The sequence below is a fragment of the Phyllobates terribilis genome, unplaced genomic scaffold, assembly GCF_046119375.1.
Source record: "Phyllobates terribilis strain yellow unplaced genomic scaffold, ASM4611937v1 Scaffold_3__8_contigs__length_932513732, whole genome shotgun sequence".
In the NCBI taxonomy this organism is placed as follows: domain Eukaryota; kingdom Metazoa; phylum Chordata; class Amphibia; order Anura; family Dendrobatidae; genus Phyllobates; species Phyllobates terribilis.
In genome coordinates this window covers 258407810-258423092 of record NW_027362763.1, presented here as the reverse complement: position 1 = coordinate 258423092, position 15283 = coordinate 258407810, and the positions used below count along the sequence as shown (strand labels likewise).

General features: G+C 46.7%; 1 protein-coding gene across 2 annotated transcripts in view; it reads left to right on the top strand.

Annotated features, from left to right (window-relative positions):
* Positions 1–11638: 11638 nt before the first annotated feature.
* The window catches only part of DHX36 (DEAH-box helicase 36), a 48897-nt gene continuing 45252 nt past the window's right edge, over positions 11639–15283 (top strand). The window contains exon 1 of one of the 2 annotated variants that reach the window (XM_073674755.1): positions 11639–11791. Coding sequence is in view for 1 of the 2 variants with exons in the window: in XM_073674754.1 (XP_073530855.1) it covers positions 12019–12222 (204 nt within the window). In the remaining variant the exon portion in view is untranslated. Of the gene's footprint in view, positions 11792–11812; positions 12223–15283 lie in introns of those variants that run through there. The other variant, XM_073674754.1, reaches the window with a different exon arrangement.

The following is a 15283-nucleotide window of genomic DNA, read 5'->3' as shown; positions in this document are numbered from 1 at the left end:
AAAGAGGCTTGTTGCTGAGAATCCAGGAGAATTCCCAAGAAGGTCTTCCTAGTGGAGGGAATCAGATCTGACTTTTTGTAGTTTATCAACCATTCCAAAGATTCCAGGATCTGGAGGGTCATCTGAAGGTCTCTTTCCAAACTTGAAACCGAGGGAGCCATCATCAAAAAATCGTCTAAATATGGGACGATGCAGATATTCCGTTTCCTTAGATAAGCTACTACTTCTGCCATGATCTTTGTAAATAGGCGGGATGCTGACGAAATGCCGAAGGGGAGTATCATAGAATCATAGAATGGTAGAGTTGGAGGGGACCTCCTGGGTCATCTGGTCCAACCCCCTGCTCAAAGCAGGATTCACTAAATCATCTCAGACAGATGTCTGTCCAGCCTCTGTTTGAAGACGTCCATTGAAGGGGAACTCACCACCTCTCGTGGCAGCCTGTTCCACTCATTAATCACCCTAACTGTCAAAAAGTTTTTTCTAATATCTAATCTGTGTCTCCTCCCATTTAGTTTCATCCCATTGCTTCTAGCCTTTCCTTGTGCAAATGAGAATAAAGATGATCCTTCTACAATGTGACAGCCCTTGACATATTTGTAGACAGCTATTAAGTCTCCTCTCAGTCTTCTTTTTTGCAAGCTAAACATTCCCAAATCCTGCAACCGTTCCTCATAGGACATGGTTTGCAGACCAGTCACCATTCTGGTCGCTCTTCTCTGAACTTGCTCCAGTTTGTCTATGTCTTTTTTAAAATGTGGTGCCCAAAACTGTACACAGTATTCCAGATGAGGTCGGACCAAAGAGGAGTAAAGACCGATAATGACTTCACGTGATCTAGACTGTATGCTTCTGTTAATACATCCCAGAATTGTATTTGCCTTTTTTGCTGCTGCATCACACTGTTGACTCATGTTCAGTCTATGATCTATTAGTATACCTAAGTCTTTTTCACATGTACTGTTGCTTAGCTCTATTCCTCCCATTCTGTATATGATTTTTTCATTTTTATTGCCCAGATGTAGTACTTTGCATTTTTCCCTGTTAAAAACCATTCTGTTGGTTGCTGCCCACTGCTCCAGTTTATTTAGGTCTTTTTGAATCCTCTCTCTCTCTTCTCTAGTATTAGCTATCCCTCCTAGCTTTGTGTCATCAGCAAATTTAATCAGTTTACCCTCAATTCCTTCCTCTAAATCATTGATAAAGATGTTGAACAATACAGGTCCCAGGACGGAGCCCTGTGGTACCCCACTTGAGACATTCATCCAGCTGGATGTGAAGCCATTTGCAACCACCCTTTGAGTCCGATCACTAAGCCAGTTATGAATCCACCTAACAGTTGCCTGGTCCATTGCATACTTGGTCATTTTTTCAATAAGGATGGTGTGAGATACTTTGTCAAATGCTTTGCTGAAGTCAAGATATACTATATCTACAGCATTTCCCTGATCCACCCAGTCAGTGATTCTGTCATAGAAGGAAATTAGGTTAGTCTGACATGACTTGTTAGTTACAAACCCATGCTGACTCTGGTTAATCACTTCATTTTTATCCATGTACTTACATACATGTTGTTTAATAATTTGTTCAAAGATCTTTCCTGGTATAGAAGTCAGACTCACCGGCCTATAGTTCCCTGGGTCCACCTTCTTCCCCTTTTTGAAGATAGGAACAACATTTGCTCTTCTCCAGTCTTCTGGGACTTCTCCTGTTCTCCAAGAATTTTCAAAGATTATGGAGAGTGGTTCTAAAATTTCTTCTATGATCTCCTTCAGTACTCTGGGGTGTAATTCATCTGGACCTGGAGACTTGAACTCATTCATGTTAGCTAAATATTCCCTCACAATCTTTCTGTTTACAGATAACTTGGATTCCTCTATTCCTTTAAAAGGACAGTGAAGATCAGTTGATGTTACATTTTCTTTCTGAGAGAAAACAGATGCAAAATAGGAATTAAAAAGTTCGGCCTTCTCAACATCCTCTCTTACCATTTCTCCATTTTCATCCTGTAAAAATCCTATAGCATCTTTGACTTTTCTTTTACTTTTGACATACCCCCAAAATCCTTTTTTATTGCTTTTGACATCTCTTGCAAGCCTTAATTCATTGTCAGCTTTAGCTAACCTGATACGTGCCCTGCAGGATCTGCAGACTGCATTATAATCTTCTTTAGATATGCCTCCCTCTTTCCATTTAATAAACATTTCTTTCTTTCTTTTTAGCATGTGTTTAAGTTCTGTGTTCATCCATCCTGGTTTCCTTAAATGCTTCCCATTCTTCCTACTTTTCGGGATTGTTAACGATTGTGCTTTGAGAATCTCATTTTTAAAAATTTCCCATCCTTCCTGGACATTTTTGTCCTTAAGGACATCCAGCCATTGGATCCCTCCTATTCTCTTTCTGAGTCTCTTAAAATCTGCCTTTCTAAAATCTAACCTTGAAGTTTGAGTCTTCACATGTCTTCCTCCTCTAGTTATCCAAAATTCTATAATAGCATGATCGCTGCCTCCTAGGGTCCCAGCCACCTTTACCTCCTCAACCATTTCCTCCCTGTTTATAAGGATTAGATCCAAAGTAGCAGATCCCCTTGTTTTCTCCCCTACCTTTTGGAAGATAAAGTTGTCAGCAAGAGAGGGTAAGAATTTGCTTGACCTGTTAGTTTTACTTGAGAGAGATTCCCAACAAATGTCTGGATAGTTGAAATCTCCCATGACCACTACGTCATATTTTTTGGAGAACTTGGTCATTTGATACATAAAGAGTTCATCCATATCTTCAGCTTGCCCAGGTGGCCTGTAGTAAATGCCTACAATGGTGTCCTTTCCGTTGTTCTCTCCTTGTATTCTTACCCAAACAGTTTCCACAGAACTCCCAGTCTCTGAAGCTTCAATCTCTGTGCAGATATACGCTTTTCTAACATACAATGCAACACCTCCTCCTCGTTTATCAAGTCTGTTTCTTGCAAATAAGTTGTATCCGTTTAGCCTTTTATTCCAATCATGTGTATCGTCCCACCAAGTTTCAGTGATTCCAATGACATCATATTCCTTTTCCTGCATTAGTAGTTCCAATTCTCCTTGTTTGTTGCCCATGCTTTGTGCATTTGTATAAAAACATTTTAGTTTGTGATTGGTTTCTCTTCCTCCCATATTTTTAATATTTAAATTGTTTTGTCTTTGTTCTTCTTTTCCACTTCCAGTAGCAGAGATCTCAATAGTATTTGTCAGCTGTATGGCTTTTTCTGGCCTTTTGCTTCCCTTCCCACATTGTTCTAGTTTAAAGCTCTTCTGATGAGTGTAGCAAGGCGACTTCCAAATACATGTTTTCCAGTCTTCGTAAGGTGCACCCCATCTCTAGCAAGTAGTCCATCGTATAGGTAATTCATTCCGTCATCCAGAAATCCAAATCCTTGTTGACGGCACCATCGACGTAGCCAGTTGTTCACCTGTAGAATCTTATTCCACCTCATTGTTCCATGACCATCCACTGGGAGGATGGATGAGAAGACCACCTGCGCTCCCAATTCTTTCACTTTCTTGCCTAAGTCTTCAAAGTCACTGCAGATGGTTTCCAGGTCCTTTCCTGCGGTGTCATTTGTCCCCACATGTATTAGCAGGAATGGGTAGTGATCTGTAGGTCTGAAGAGTCTTGATATCCTGTCAGACACATCTTTAATTTTTGCTCCTGGAAGACAGCACATTTCTCTTGAGGTTATGTCTGGTCTGCAGATAGCGGCCTCTGTTCCTCTTAACAGGGAATCCCCCATGACCACCACTCTCCGTTTTTTCTTCACAACATTCTTCTTTCTCCATCCAGGAGGATTCTGAGGGCTTACAAGGTTATTCATTGCTGGCAAAGTCTTATTTTGCTGTATTTCTTCATGGTTCTCCTGCGTGAGAGCCTGGTACTGGTTCCTGAGCAGTATGGGTGCTGACTGCCTCTCGATCCTCCTGCTTCTGTGGGTCACATGCTTCCATTCCTCTGTTTCGTCAGGTGCAGTTCGAATTTATTCTCTTTCTGAATCATGAAGAGATAATTCTGCTCTGTCTAAGAACTCTTCACCTTCCTTAATGATTTTCAAGGTAGTTAACCTCTCTTCTAGATTTCGCAACTTTTCCTCCAACAGGGACACAAGCTTGCATTTCTGGCATGTGAAGTTTGGCTTTTCCACTGGCAAGTCTGTGAACATGTAGCAGGATATGCAGCTCACCAAATGGCTCCTGGACTCTTCCATGTTCTTATTGTTAATGTTCTGAAAACAGTGAAAAAAGCTTAAAAAAAAAGCTTCAAAATGCGCGTGCCGGTAGGCGCGCGGTTTACCGATGTCCTCTTTTCAGCTCCAACAGCCAAAATCCAGTATTCTTTGAGCTCGCGGAGACTCTTCACTTACCCCAAAATGCAGTGGGAATATGCAAATTATCTCCTCAGGACTCCTCCCCTGGTTTACCGATGTCCTCTTTTCAGCTCCAACCGCCAAAATCCAGTGTTCTTTGAGCTCGCGGAGACTCTTCACTTACCCCAAAATGCAGTGGGAATATGCAAATTATCTCCTCAGGACTCCTCCACTGAATTGAAAGTGAAGTACCTCTCGGTTCTGAGTTACAGCAAATCTGAGAAATTTTCTGTAATCCGGATGAATTGGCACGTGGTAGTAAGCCTCTTGCAGGCCATGACAAATCCTTTCCCAATCAACGGAATCGTGGACTTTATCGACTCCATCTTGAACCTTCTGTATTTCACATATTGGTTGAGATGTTTCAGATTGAGGATTATCCTGTAAGAACCTGAGACCTTCCTTAGCAGAAACACCCGAGAATAGTGTCCCTCTCCTTGTTCCATGCGAGGCACTGGTGAAATGACTCCAGAGTTTTGAAGCTTCTGAAGACCTAACATTAGGAGCCTGTGTAATCTTGCTGATGGTAAAGATGTTACCTCTATCACTCTTGGAGGGTAGGTGGTAAAGTCTATTTCTGCACCTACCGTCACTGTTATGCACACGCCCGAACTGACTGGCGTGTGCGTGTTTAGTGATCCCACTGTGCCATGAACCGGAGAGTGCCTGGAGGGGCGTAACTAAGTATCAACCCGATCCGACCAAGGTCGCACAACGGCTATGACGCCGTGCACCAGTGAGGTACCGAGCAGAGGGACCAGGTGCTACTCCAGGTCAGACCCCGGACACGGCTGTTGACCCACACCGGGGAATACAGGAACAGGCAGGTTAGGCTGGCACACTGACTGGTGGGTATAGGCAGGCACGACTGGTATGCAGACAGGCGGGTACTGGTAAGCACGACTGGTATGCAGGCAGGGGGTACTGGCAGGCACGGCTGCAGTGCAGACAGGGAGGCACTAGCAGGTTGGAGCACAGACTGAATAAGGTCCAGTACAGACTGGGACTCAGGAACAGAACCGCAGATGCGGTAGACAAGCAGAGCAGAGCGAGACCGCTGGAGCGGTGAGCAAGGCAGAGCAGGGCGAGACCGCCGGAGCGGTGAGCAAAGGCAGAGCAGAGCGAGACCGCCGGGGCGGTGAGCAAAGGCAGAGCAGAGCGAGACCGCCGGGGCGGTGAGCAAAGGCAGAGCAGAGCGAGACCACCGGAGCGGTGAGCAAAGGCAGAGCAGAGTGAGACCGCAGGAGCGGTGAGCAAAGGCAGAGCAGAGCGAGACCGCCGGAGCGGTGAGCAAGGCGAGACCGCCGGAGCAGTGAGCAAAGGCAGAGCAGAGCGAGACCGCCGGAGCGGTGAGCAAAGGCAGAGCAGAGAGAGACCGCAGGAGCGGTGAGCAAAGGCAGAGCAGAGAGAGACCGCCGGAGCGGTGAGGAAAGGCAGAGCAGGGCGAGACCGCCGGAGCGGTGAGCAAGGCAAAGCAGGCAGGAACCGCCGGAGCGGTGAGCAAGGCAGAGCAGAGAGAAGCCGCCGGAGAGGTGAGCAAGGCAGAGCAGAGCGAAGCTGCCGGAGCGGTGAGCAAGGCAGAGCAGGCAGGAACCGCCGGAGCGGTGAGCAAGGCAGAGCAGGCAGGAACCGCCGGAGCGGTGAGCAAGGCAGAGCAGAGGAGGCAGGGTTCTGTTCACATGGAACAGACTGGAAGGGAAAGGCAGAACCAGATACACACAAGGTACGAGTGGACTCTAAACTCACAAACGGAAGTACAGTGACGAGTAGGAGTTAGGTGCGGGTTCAGACTCTGCAGGAAAAGGGAAGGTACGGACATAGAGAAAAACAGGTAACAGGCTAGGAGAGTGTTCAGACAGGAACTGACACTGCAGTGAGATACAGGAGCGAGTCTGGGTATGCGGCCCCCAGAATGGCAGACAAACAGGCTAGGAGCGTGTTCAGACTGGCCTGGAAATACAGCCTCCAGGAAGGCGGACTGACAGGCAAGAAAACACAGATAACAGATCTAGGTATGCGGCCCCTAGAAGGCGGGACGAACAGGCTAGGAGCGTGTTCAGACTGGCCTGGAAATACAGCCTCAGGAAGGCGGACAGACAACAGGCTAGGAGATTGATGTGCCAGGTCCTGTCTGAACTGAGGCAACAAGCCCTCTGAAGGAACGAGTTGCTCAGGCCCCTCCTACTGGGTGGAGGGGGTTTAAATATCCAGTGACTCACAGCAATAGGCGGGAGACGCATTAGGGGTGCGCCCACAGCAGCTATAAGAATCAGGAAGTAACCGGGCCGCCACCCAAAGCAGTCAGTCAAGGGACATGCAAACAGCATACACAGGAGCAGGAATAGCAGACTGGACAGACAGGTAAGATGGCGGTCTTGCATAGTGGGAGGTGGTGCACTATGCAAGTACGCCGCCAGGGATGTTACAGTCACCATGTCCAGTATCTTCCAGTCTGAAGACATCAGCTGCCATTGAGGAAGGAAGCTTGTAATTCTGCCTCCTACGTTCTTGGCGTCATTGTCTGTCCTGCCTAGAACCTTGAAAGATATTCCTTCCTCTTCCCCCTTTTGGGTAACTCCAGCGACCAGTTTTACCCTTGCCTCTGTACTGAAATGTTTGCTGCTGTTGTTGTTGAGGGGGGAGAAATGGTCTCTTTCTGAAACTTCTTGGGTTCTTTGGCTCTGGCAGAGACTTCTTCTTGTCGGATGCTTTCTCCAACAACTCGTCTAGGACCGCCCCAAACATATACTCTCCTTTAAATGGAATGGAACAAAGCTTAGATTTTGATGCGTTGTCCCCACTCCACATCTTCAACCACAGGGCTCTTCTCGTAGAATTCGATAATGCTGCCGATCTTGCCGCAATCTTGACTGACTCCGCTGAGGCATCAGCTAGGAATCCAGTGGCCTTCTGCAGCAAAGGAAGAGATGCTAGGAGGTCTTCTCTAGGAGTACCTTTCCAGAGATGTTCCTCTAGTTGGTGGAGCCAGAGGAACATGGAATGAGCTAGCCAAGTTGAAGCAACATTAGTCTTCAGTGAAGCCGCCGATGTTTCCCATGCCTTCCTTAGCAGACTGTCCATCTTCCTATCCATAGGATCTTTGAGCTGTGACGAGTCTTCAAAGGGAAGGGTTGTTTTCTTCGCAACCCTTGCCACCTGTACATCAACCTTCGAGACTTCCATCCAAAGCTTAGCCGCCTTTTCATCTAGAGGGAATCTATCCTTCATTTCTCCTGCCATACTAAGCCTTTTCTCAGGTGACTCCCATTCATCCAAAATAAGACTCCGAATGTTGTCATGCACAGGGAACACTAACTTCTTTTTGGATTTCAGACCCCCAAACATTTCATCCTGAACTGTACGAGTTTCCTCCTCCTCTGCCACCGGCATCGTGTCTCTCACATGCAACAATTCCTCCATATTCTCGGACGAAAAGTAATATTTCCTAACTTCCTCCTGATCTTCACTTATGACCCCTTCTTCCGGTTCCTCCATAGACGCGAATTCTGAATCAGGGGTCTCCCTAACCGTATATTTTCTCCTTTTGGGGGGAGATGGACCTTCAGCTATGGCTTGTGAAAAGGTCTGTGAGAAGGAGGCTAGGGAAGATTGTATTTCCTGCCGAACCATTCCCCTGACTTCTTCCATAAGGGAAGGCTGTTCTTCCTTCATAATGTTGTCAGTGCATTTCCGGCATAGGGGTTTCTTATGCCCTGAAGCAAGCTTTTTTTCTACAGATGGCACATTTGCGAACTGTAGTGCTTTCTCCCACTCTCGGTGCAGGATCCTTGTCTCCCTAAATTAAAAATAAAAAGAGGGAGATTTAAAATATATTTAGGATCCTGCTCAAAAGAGAGTGGGGAATAACCTAGGACCTAGTACTTACTGGGGCTGGGTTAGCGCTGGGCTCTGCAGACACAGGCTTTGGAACAGCACCCTCCATAGTAGCAGAATATTCTGTCCTACCTTAATGGAGTCTTCTCATCTGGGTCTTTAGTAGGGGAGACCGAGATCCAGCGCCAAATTTTCACCTATCCGGTGAAGGATCCTCATTTTCGGGGCAAACCGCGGCTTCTCCATTTGAATTTCCCGCCGCGGCCCCCATGCGTTCCACGGTGGAACGCACCGGAAGTGACGTCCCGCAGGCCGAAAGCCTGACTTCCGGCACATCCTGCATGCGCGCCGGAACGCCGCCATGGAGGACAGAGGAGACTCCGGCCGGGGAGCTGCAGGAGGCCCCCAGCCCCCAAGACCCTACTCGGCTTTACCCGCAGGCGAGTAAGGGGGTCCCGCTCTCAAGGAGACACGGGAGCTGCTAAGGAAGGAAGGCCGGAGGTGATCACTCCCTGCAGCCCGGCAGGTAAACTTAATAGGGCCCTGCTTGCCGGCCGCAGGCACCCCAGGTAACCTCTTCATCCCATAGGGACAGGAAAACACTGGGGATTGTAGCGGGGAGGGGCTATTTAACCTCTTGTTTTCCTGTCCCTAATTATGATGGGGAGGCTACTTTCAGGTGTGCTGTCGTGGAGGGGATTGGAGAAAATAAAAATTATACATTTATATATGAAAATAAGGATCTTCTGACATGTTTAAATGGATTTGCCTGCGGGAGAAGCCTAGAAGCAATAGATGTCATTGTGAATTATCTAATTTGTGCGACAAGTTGCTCCAGAATGTCTCTGAACTAATCCGAAGGAGGAAATTAGTTCATGGCAAGTGCCCAACTGGTGTTTTGGATTTTCTGCAAGAAATTTTGAATTTTAGGTTTAGAATTAGATCTACACACATCACTTGAAAGGCTGCATGGATATAACGCTATAAAGATTTACATTTAAAATAGAAATAAGACTGTGAGAATAAGAGACTATAAGGAAGGGCAAATATACAACCATGAGGGGCAGAGAAGTAATGACAAGATAAACTCCATGATAGGGAGGGTGCAGGTGACCAGAGGGACCACGAATGCAGCTGGTCATCACTGTCTGTAGTAATACATGATCCTACTTGTCATGTGGCAGGAAATCTTCACTGAACCCAAGAGACGTCCAGATAAGGCTCTGCTCATATCTGCTCCACTGTGCAGTAAGGATAGGTTCACACCATCGGATACAAAAAAGGTCAGAATTTTATCCAGAAAAGTGGGATGATTTTTTTCTCACTTATCATCAGTATGCAATCTGTTTTCTCAGCAGCAGCTTTTAAAGGGAACCGGTCAGGTCCCCCGTGACCCCAGAACCACCAGCAGTTGTGTCTGCATATGTAAACTCCCTGCAATATGAGGTAGTGCAGAAATGTGAAGAGCGCTGTTGGAGAGAAAGATAAGTTTGTATTGTACAATGTAGTGAATGGGCAACCACGGCAATGACTGGCACAGGGTAGAGACAGTAGTGTAGCGGCTGAACAGAAATACGACCCTGGCTGCCGCATTCAGGAAGGATTGAAGAGGAGAGAGTTTGGTTAGAGGGAGATCGATCAGAAGAGAGTTGCAGTAGTCCAGACAGAGTGAATAAGAGCGACAGTAAGAGTTTTCAAAGGTGAGATAAGGTCAGATTGTGGAGATGTTTTTAAGATGTAGGAAGATGTAGGTGACAAGAGCGGGTGAGTGATCGAATATAGGGAATAAAGGAAAGTTCTGTGACAAATCACCCCAAAACAGCAAGAGTGCCGTTTGGGAGTTATGGTTGATCCTCCCAAGGTAATTGCAATATCGGTTATAGGTAGGTTAGTAGAGGAAACATGAGAAGTTCAGTTTTGGAGGGATTCAGTTTGGTTTGGCTTGACCACTACTAGGACAACCCCTTCTCATTTTTGACCCCATTAAAATAAAAACAATTAGGCCAGAGACACACTAGCGAATTACATCCGATGAGAGATGCTAATGACACTCGGCTCCTGCTCTGCTGCGAGAATGAGCCGAGTGTCAGTGCGCTGATCCTCTCACGAAAGAATAACAGCACAGCTGCAGAGGAGACGAAGAATGTAATTTCTCCCTCTCCTCTGTTGTCGACATCTGCGGGAATCGCACTGCACTCGGGTGACATCAGAGTGCAGAGTGATGTTTCACACGCACCCATAGACTTGTATGGATGTGTGCAATCCAAATTTCACATGCAATGGCAGCATGCTGCGTTTTTTTTTTTTTTCAGTCCAATCTCGATACGAGCAGGGCTCACGTGTCACAGCAACCGCATGTGAGCGCCGACAATGCTGAAAAGTCGCCGGAGGTAACTATAAGTGTTTTAATTAAAAAGGAACAACCTCTTTAAATAAAAAAGTATCAAAACATTGTAGGTACCACAAAATGGTACCAATGAAAACTACACATCAACACACTTAAAAAAAACCTCCCATCACACAGCGCCATCGGCGGAAAAAACTAAAAGTTACTGGTCTCCGAAAATTGCGATAAAACCAATTGTTCTTCTCACAAAATGATGAATATTTTTAGGACCAGTTAAGTATTAAAGCCTATACAAGCGTGGTATCGCCATAGACAGACTCAGTCAGACGGGCGTATAACACGGAGACGATCACATCGCACTGCTCGGACTGACCGCGGCTCTCCTGACCCGAGCATGACACTACAGTAACAAATGGCGTCATTCACAACTGAAAATGATCTGACAAAACAAGCCCTCAAGGCGATGGCCACGGAAAAAATAATGAGCGTTATGCTTCTTAGAAGGAGGGGGGAAACGAGAGCGAAAAGACATAAAATCGCCTTCAAGAAGGGGTTAATGTTAAGGCTGATAAACCAGCAGGTAGCCGACATCTCTGCCCTGTTCACATGATGCAGCTCTGCACCGATAAAGAGGAGGTCCAGAGACTGCTGATACACTGAAGCGGAAACCAGCACTGAAAGTCGCACTGATCCCACATATATGTATGCCCCGTGCACACACAGGTGACGTTTGGATATGCCGCACACAAATCGCAGTAATCACGTGTCTCCAGTGGAAAGAGCTGTGGTTGGCACCCACTAAGGCCGCACATGAATGACGTCAGTATAAGGCCTAACTAGCTGCTCCTTATCCTTACACCTCCGCTGCCCTGGAGAAAGATGGCCGCCACGCCGTAGCACCGGTCACGTGGCACAGAGTCTGCCGTTTACTCAGCAATACACTGATTTCTGTGCTTTCTTTCAGCAGTTGCTCACCTTGCCCTGCTCTGACCGGACACCTAGTAATAAATGTCGGTGAACGGAGCAGGATATTTCTCTATCTTTCCCCACCAACAAAACGGCCGCATCATTCTTAATGGCGACAGTTCCGTAACGGTAGTGACGTAATTGCTCGCAATTCGCATTTGCCCGTGGAAAGTGAATATTCCGGTATTATTTTGTCTCAGAAACCACGGTCTTCCACACACACGGTAAAGAAGGGCACGCGCTCATGTACAGTAAGTCACGTGACCACTGACGTCACATCTCTGCCCAGCGATTATTCGAGCATCTATCCCAAAACTGGTCAATCACACGAACTGTGCGCACGCGCTTTCAACGGCTGTACGGTGGCTACACTGGTGCAAACTTCCTCCGCTTTGATCCCCTCGCAGTCGTGCCGGTGACGGTTTGGTTGAGGTGGTCGCGGCTGTTTTTCTTTTCTTCTGCGCCATCATCCGGCGGTATGAGTTACGAGCAGCGGAAAGGATGGGGCCGGGGTCGCGGGGGACGAGGACGAGGGTCCTACTCCCATTACGAAGCTGGCTCTTCCAGGGAGACTGGAGAAGGTGTGAAAGAAAGACCCCCGCCGCACCTGAGAGGCCGGGCCATAGGAATGTGGTATGCACGGAGGCAAGGCCAGAGAGGCAAGGAGAAGGAAAGGCTGGAGGTAAGAGGGCACCTCTGGAGTACCACCCTGTGGGGATGCGGCTGTCACTGGCAGCTCTGGAGTACCACCCTGTGGGGATGCGGCTGTCACTGGCAGCTCTGGAGTACCACCCTGTGGGGATGCGGCTGTCACTGGCAGCTCTGGAGTACCACCCTGTGGGGATGAGGCGGTCACTGGCAGCTCTGGAGTACCACCCTGTGGGGATGAGGCGGTCACTGGCAGCTCTGGAGTACCACCCTGTGGGGATGAGGCTGTCACTGGCAGCTCTGGAGTACCACCTTGTGGGGATGAGGCTGTCACTGGCACCTCTGGAGTCTCACCTGTGGGGGATGAGGCTGTCACTGGCAGCTCTGGAGTACCGCCATGTGGGGATGTGGCTGTCACTGGCAGCTCTGGAGTACCGCCATGTGGGGATGCGGCTGTCACTGGCAGCTCTGGAGTACCACCCTGTGTTGATGACGCTGTCACTGGCAGCTCTGGAGTCTGTAGATGTGTAGAGAATGGGACAGCAACTCTAGGGCTCTGGCAAAATAATAAACGCCTCGCCCCTCAGCCGGTGCCATGACACGGGTTATGCTTTATTGGACCACTTGTAGTAACTACTAACCACGATATAAGAACACCCAAAATAATCTCAAAGTGGCTTCTACTTTCCCAGCATAGCTGTGTTCACTTTTACCTGCGATCATGTGAATGGATCAGTGCTGCAGAAGCTACAAGTGCTGCCATTATTGAGGTGGGGATCCCAGAGATCTGCCCTCACTGCTAGTGTAGAGAACACTAAACATTTAAAGGGAATCTGTCAATAAGATCACCCCTCCTAATCTGTCTATATGGGCATGCAGGTCATAGGAAGCTGAATAAAATGATATCTGCAATCTGATGTCTTATTCCAGAGAAATCAAGAGCTGATTTTAAAGGGAACCTGTCACCATGAAAATGCAGCCCAATCTGCAGGCACCATGTTATACAGCAGGGGGAGCTTAGCAGACCAATATATAGCTTTGTGAAAAAATTGAGTATAACCTGTGCTTTATTCATTTAATCCTCTGCTCTCTTTGGGATTTTCAGTCCATTGGGTGGTACTGACAGCTATTTCTTTATGCAAACTAATACAAAGGAAAATGCTTATTCATAAATGTCCAACAAATGTCAGCAAACATGCTAGACTCTATAATGTCAATATGTGACACCCCCTGGAAGAAGCATGGTGTGAAACAGCGTAGGGGTTCTGAGAGGTCAAGCTACACCAAATGGTTGTTTTCGATCTGCTTTACTCCAATAACCACAGGTATTTTTTATTTTTTTGTATTTATTTCTTACAGACACTTTGCACTTGATATATGAATTGATAATATCTATTGGTATACCGTTGGTTTATCTGAGCGAGACTCTCCATGGTTGCACTATTGGCACTTTGAAGTTCACATTTCATTCAGATATCCCTATACCTTTTTAAGTTCATTATACTTTGCTGACAATTCTATGTACCTGTGTGTTATCTGTAGTTATTACATTGTTATACAACCTAGCTTTACTGTGAATTTCTCTGCATTTGGAGGTTTCCTGTCCCTATTTTTTAATTTTATTCTTGTTACCTTATTGTTGTTTTTAATGAAATATATATTTAATAAAAATTGAGTTTTAATTAAGCTAGAGTCTCTGTTCTCATGGTAGTATCATATTAGGTTACATGGGATGGAGTGGATATTACAAAGGAAAATGTCAGTCACTGATGGGACCGCCCACTAGACCGTTCAGTGAGTGACAGCTTTTCTTGGCATAAGTGTGCATACAGAGACAGCTGTCAGTCACTGATAGCCCCGCCCACTGTATTGAAAATCCCAGAAAGAGCTGAGGATTAAATGAATAAAGCACGGGTTATACTGAATCTTTTTTCACAATGCTATAAGATAGGTCTGCTCAGCTCCCTCCACTAAATGAAATGGTGCCTGCAGATTGGACTGCATATTCATGGTGACAGGATCCCTTTAAATGAAAGGAGGCACTACCAGTGTGAGACATGTAACTAACACTGAAGAGCTGAACTTTGTCTTGTAACAAACACGTTAGCAGCTGCAGCTCTCACAGCTCTGCTGTATTGCAACACTGGCTGCCAGTAAGATGGAAACTAAAGCACTGAGAGGATTTCTACCAAAGTACTTAAAATACCCTAACCTCTTGTAATTAGCTTTATTAAACAATACCCTGCATTTTTCCCTGTCTAGCTAATCCTTTCATTTGAGATCATTCTCCAACATGATGTCACAGGAGTGTGGGGCTGCACTCACTTCCCATAGCATCCATCGCCTCTCCTGGAACAGGGTGTCATCAGGGGGCAGCGCTACAGTTACTTACTGCAGTCTTTTGTAATGCTAGCCCCAGAAGAAGTCTTGGATCCATAGTGATAGAAACTGCGGGAGAAGTGAGTGCAGCGCCGGCATTCTGTTTCTAACTGGGAAACAAGATGTAGTCAGGGGGCGGAGATAGAAGCAATGAGTGAGACCAGTACCACAACACAGCTTCTATCTCTGCCCCCTGATGAAGTCTTGTTTCACAGTTAGAAGCTGTGACGGCAGTGAAAGAAGCAGAGTGCGGTTGCTGCACTCCTCTCCCGCAGTGTCTATCACCATGGATCTAGGACATCTTTAGAGGGTGGCGATGCAAGAAACTGTAGTAAGTAACTGCAGTGCTGCTCTCTGTGATGTCCTGTTCCAGGAGGAGTGATAGATGCTGCGGGCAAGTGAGTGCAGCCCCAGCCTCCTGTGACTCCTCTGAAACAAAACATCACAAGAAGTGCAGTAAAAAACAAACATTTGGGGTTTAGCTGGATAGAGACAAGTGTAGGGTATTCTCTAATACTGCTAATTGCAGAAGTGGTTAGGGTGTAAAGATAGCTATTTAGAAAGTCAGTTACAATCAAACACAGCTCTGCAGTGAGATCAGGAGAGCAGAGAGCGGCCATTATATATCACACTGGTAACACTGCCTTTCATTTACAATAATCTCTGGAGGCAGATTCTCATACAGATCAGTGTCCAGACCATACATCTTATCTGCT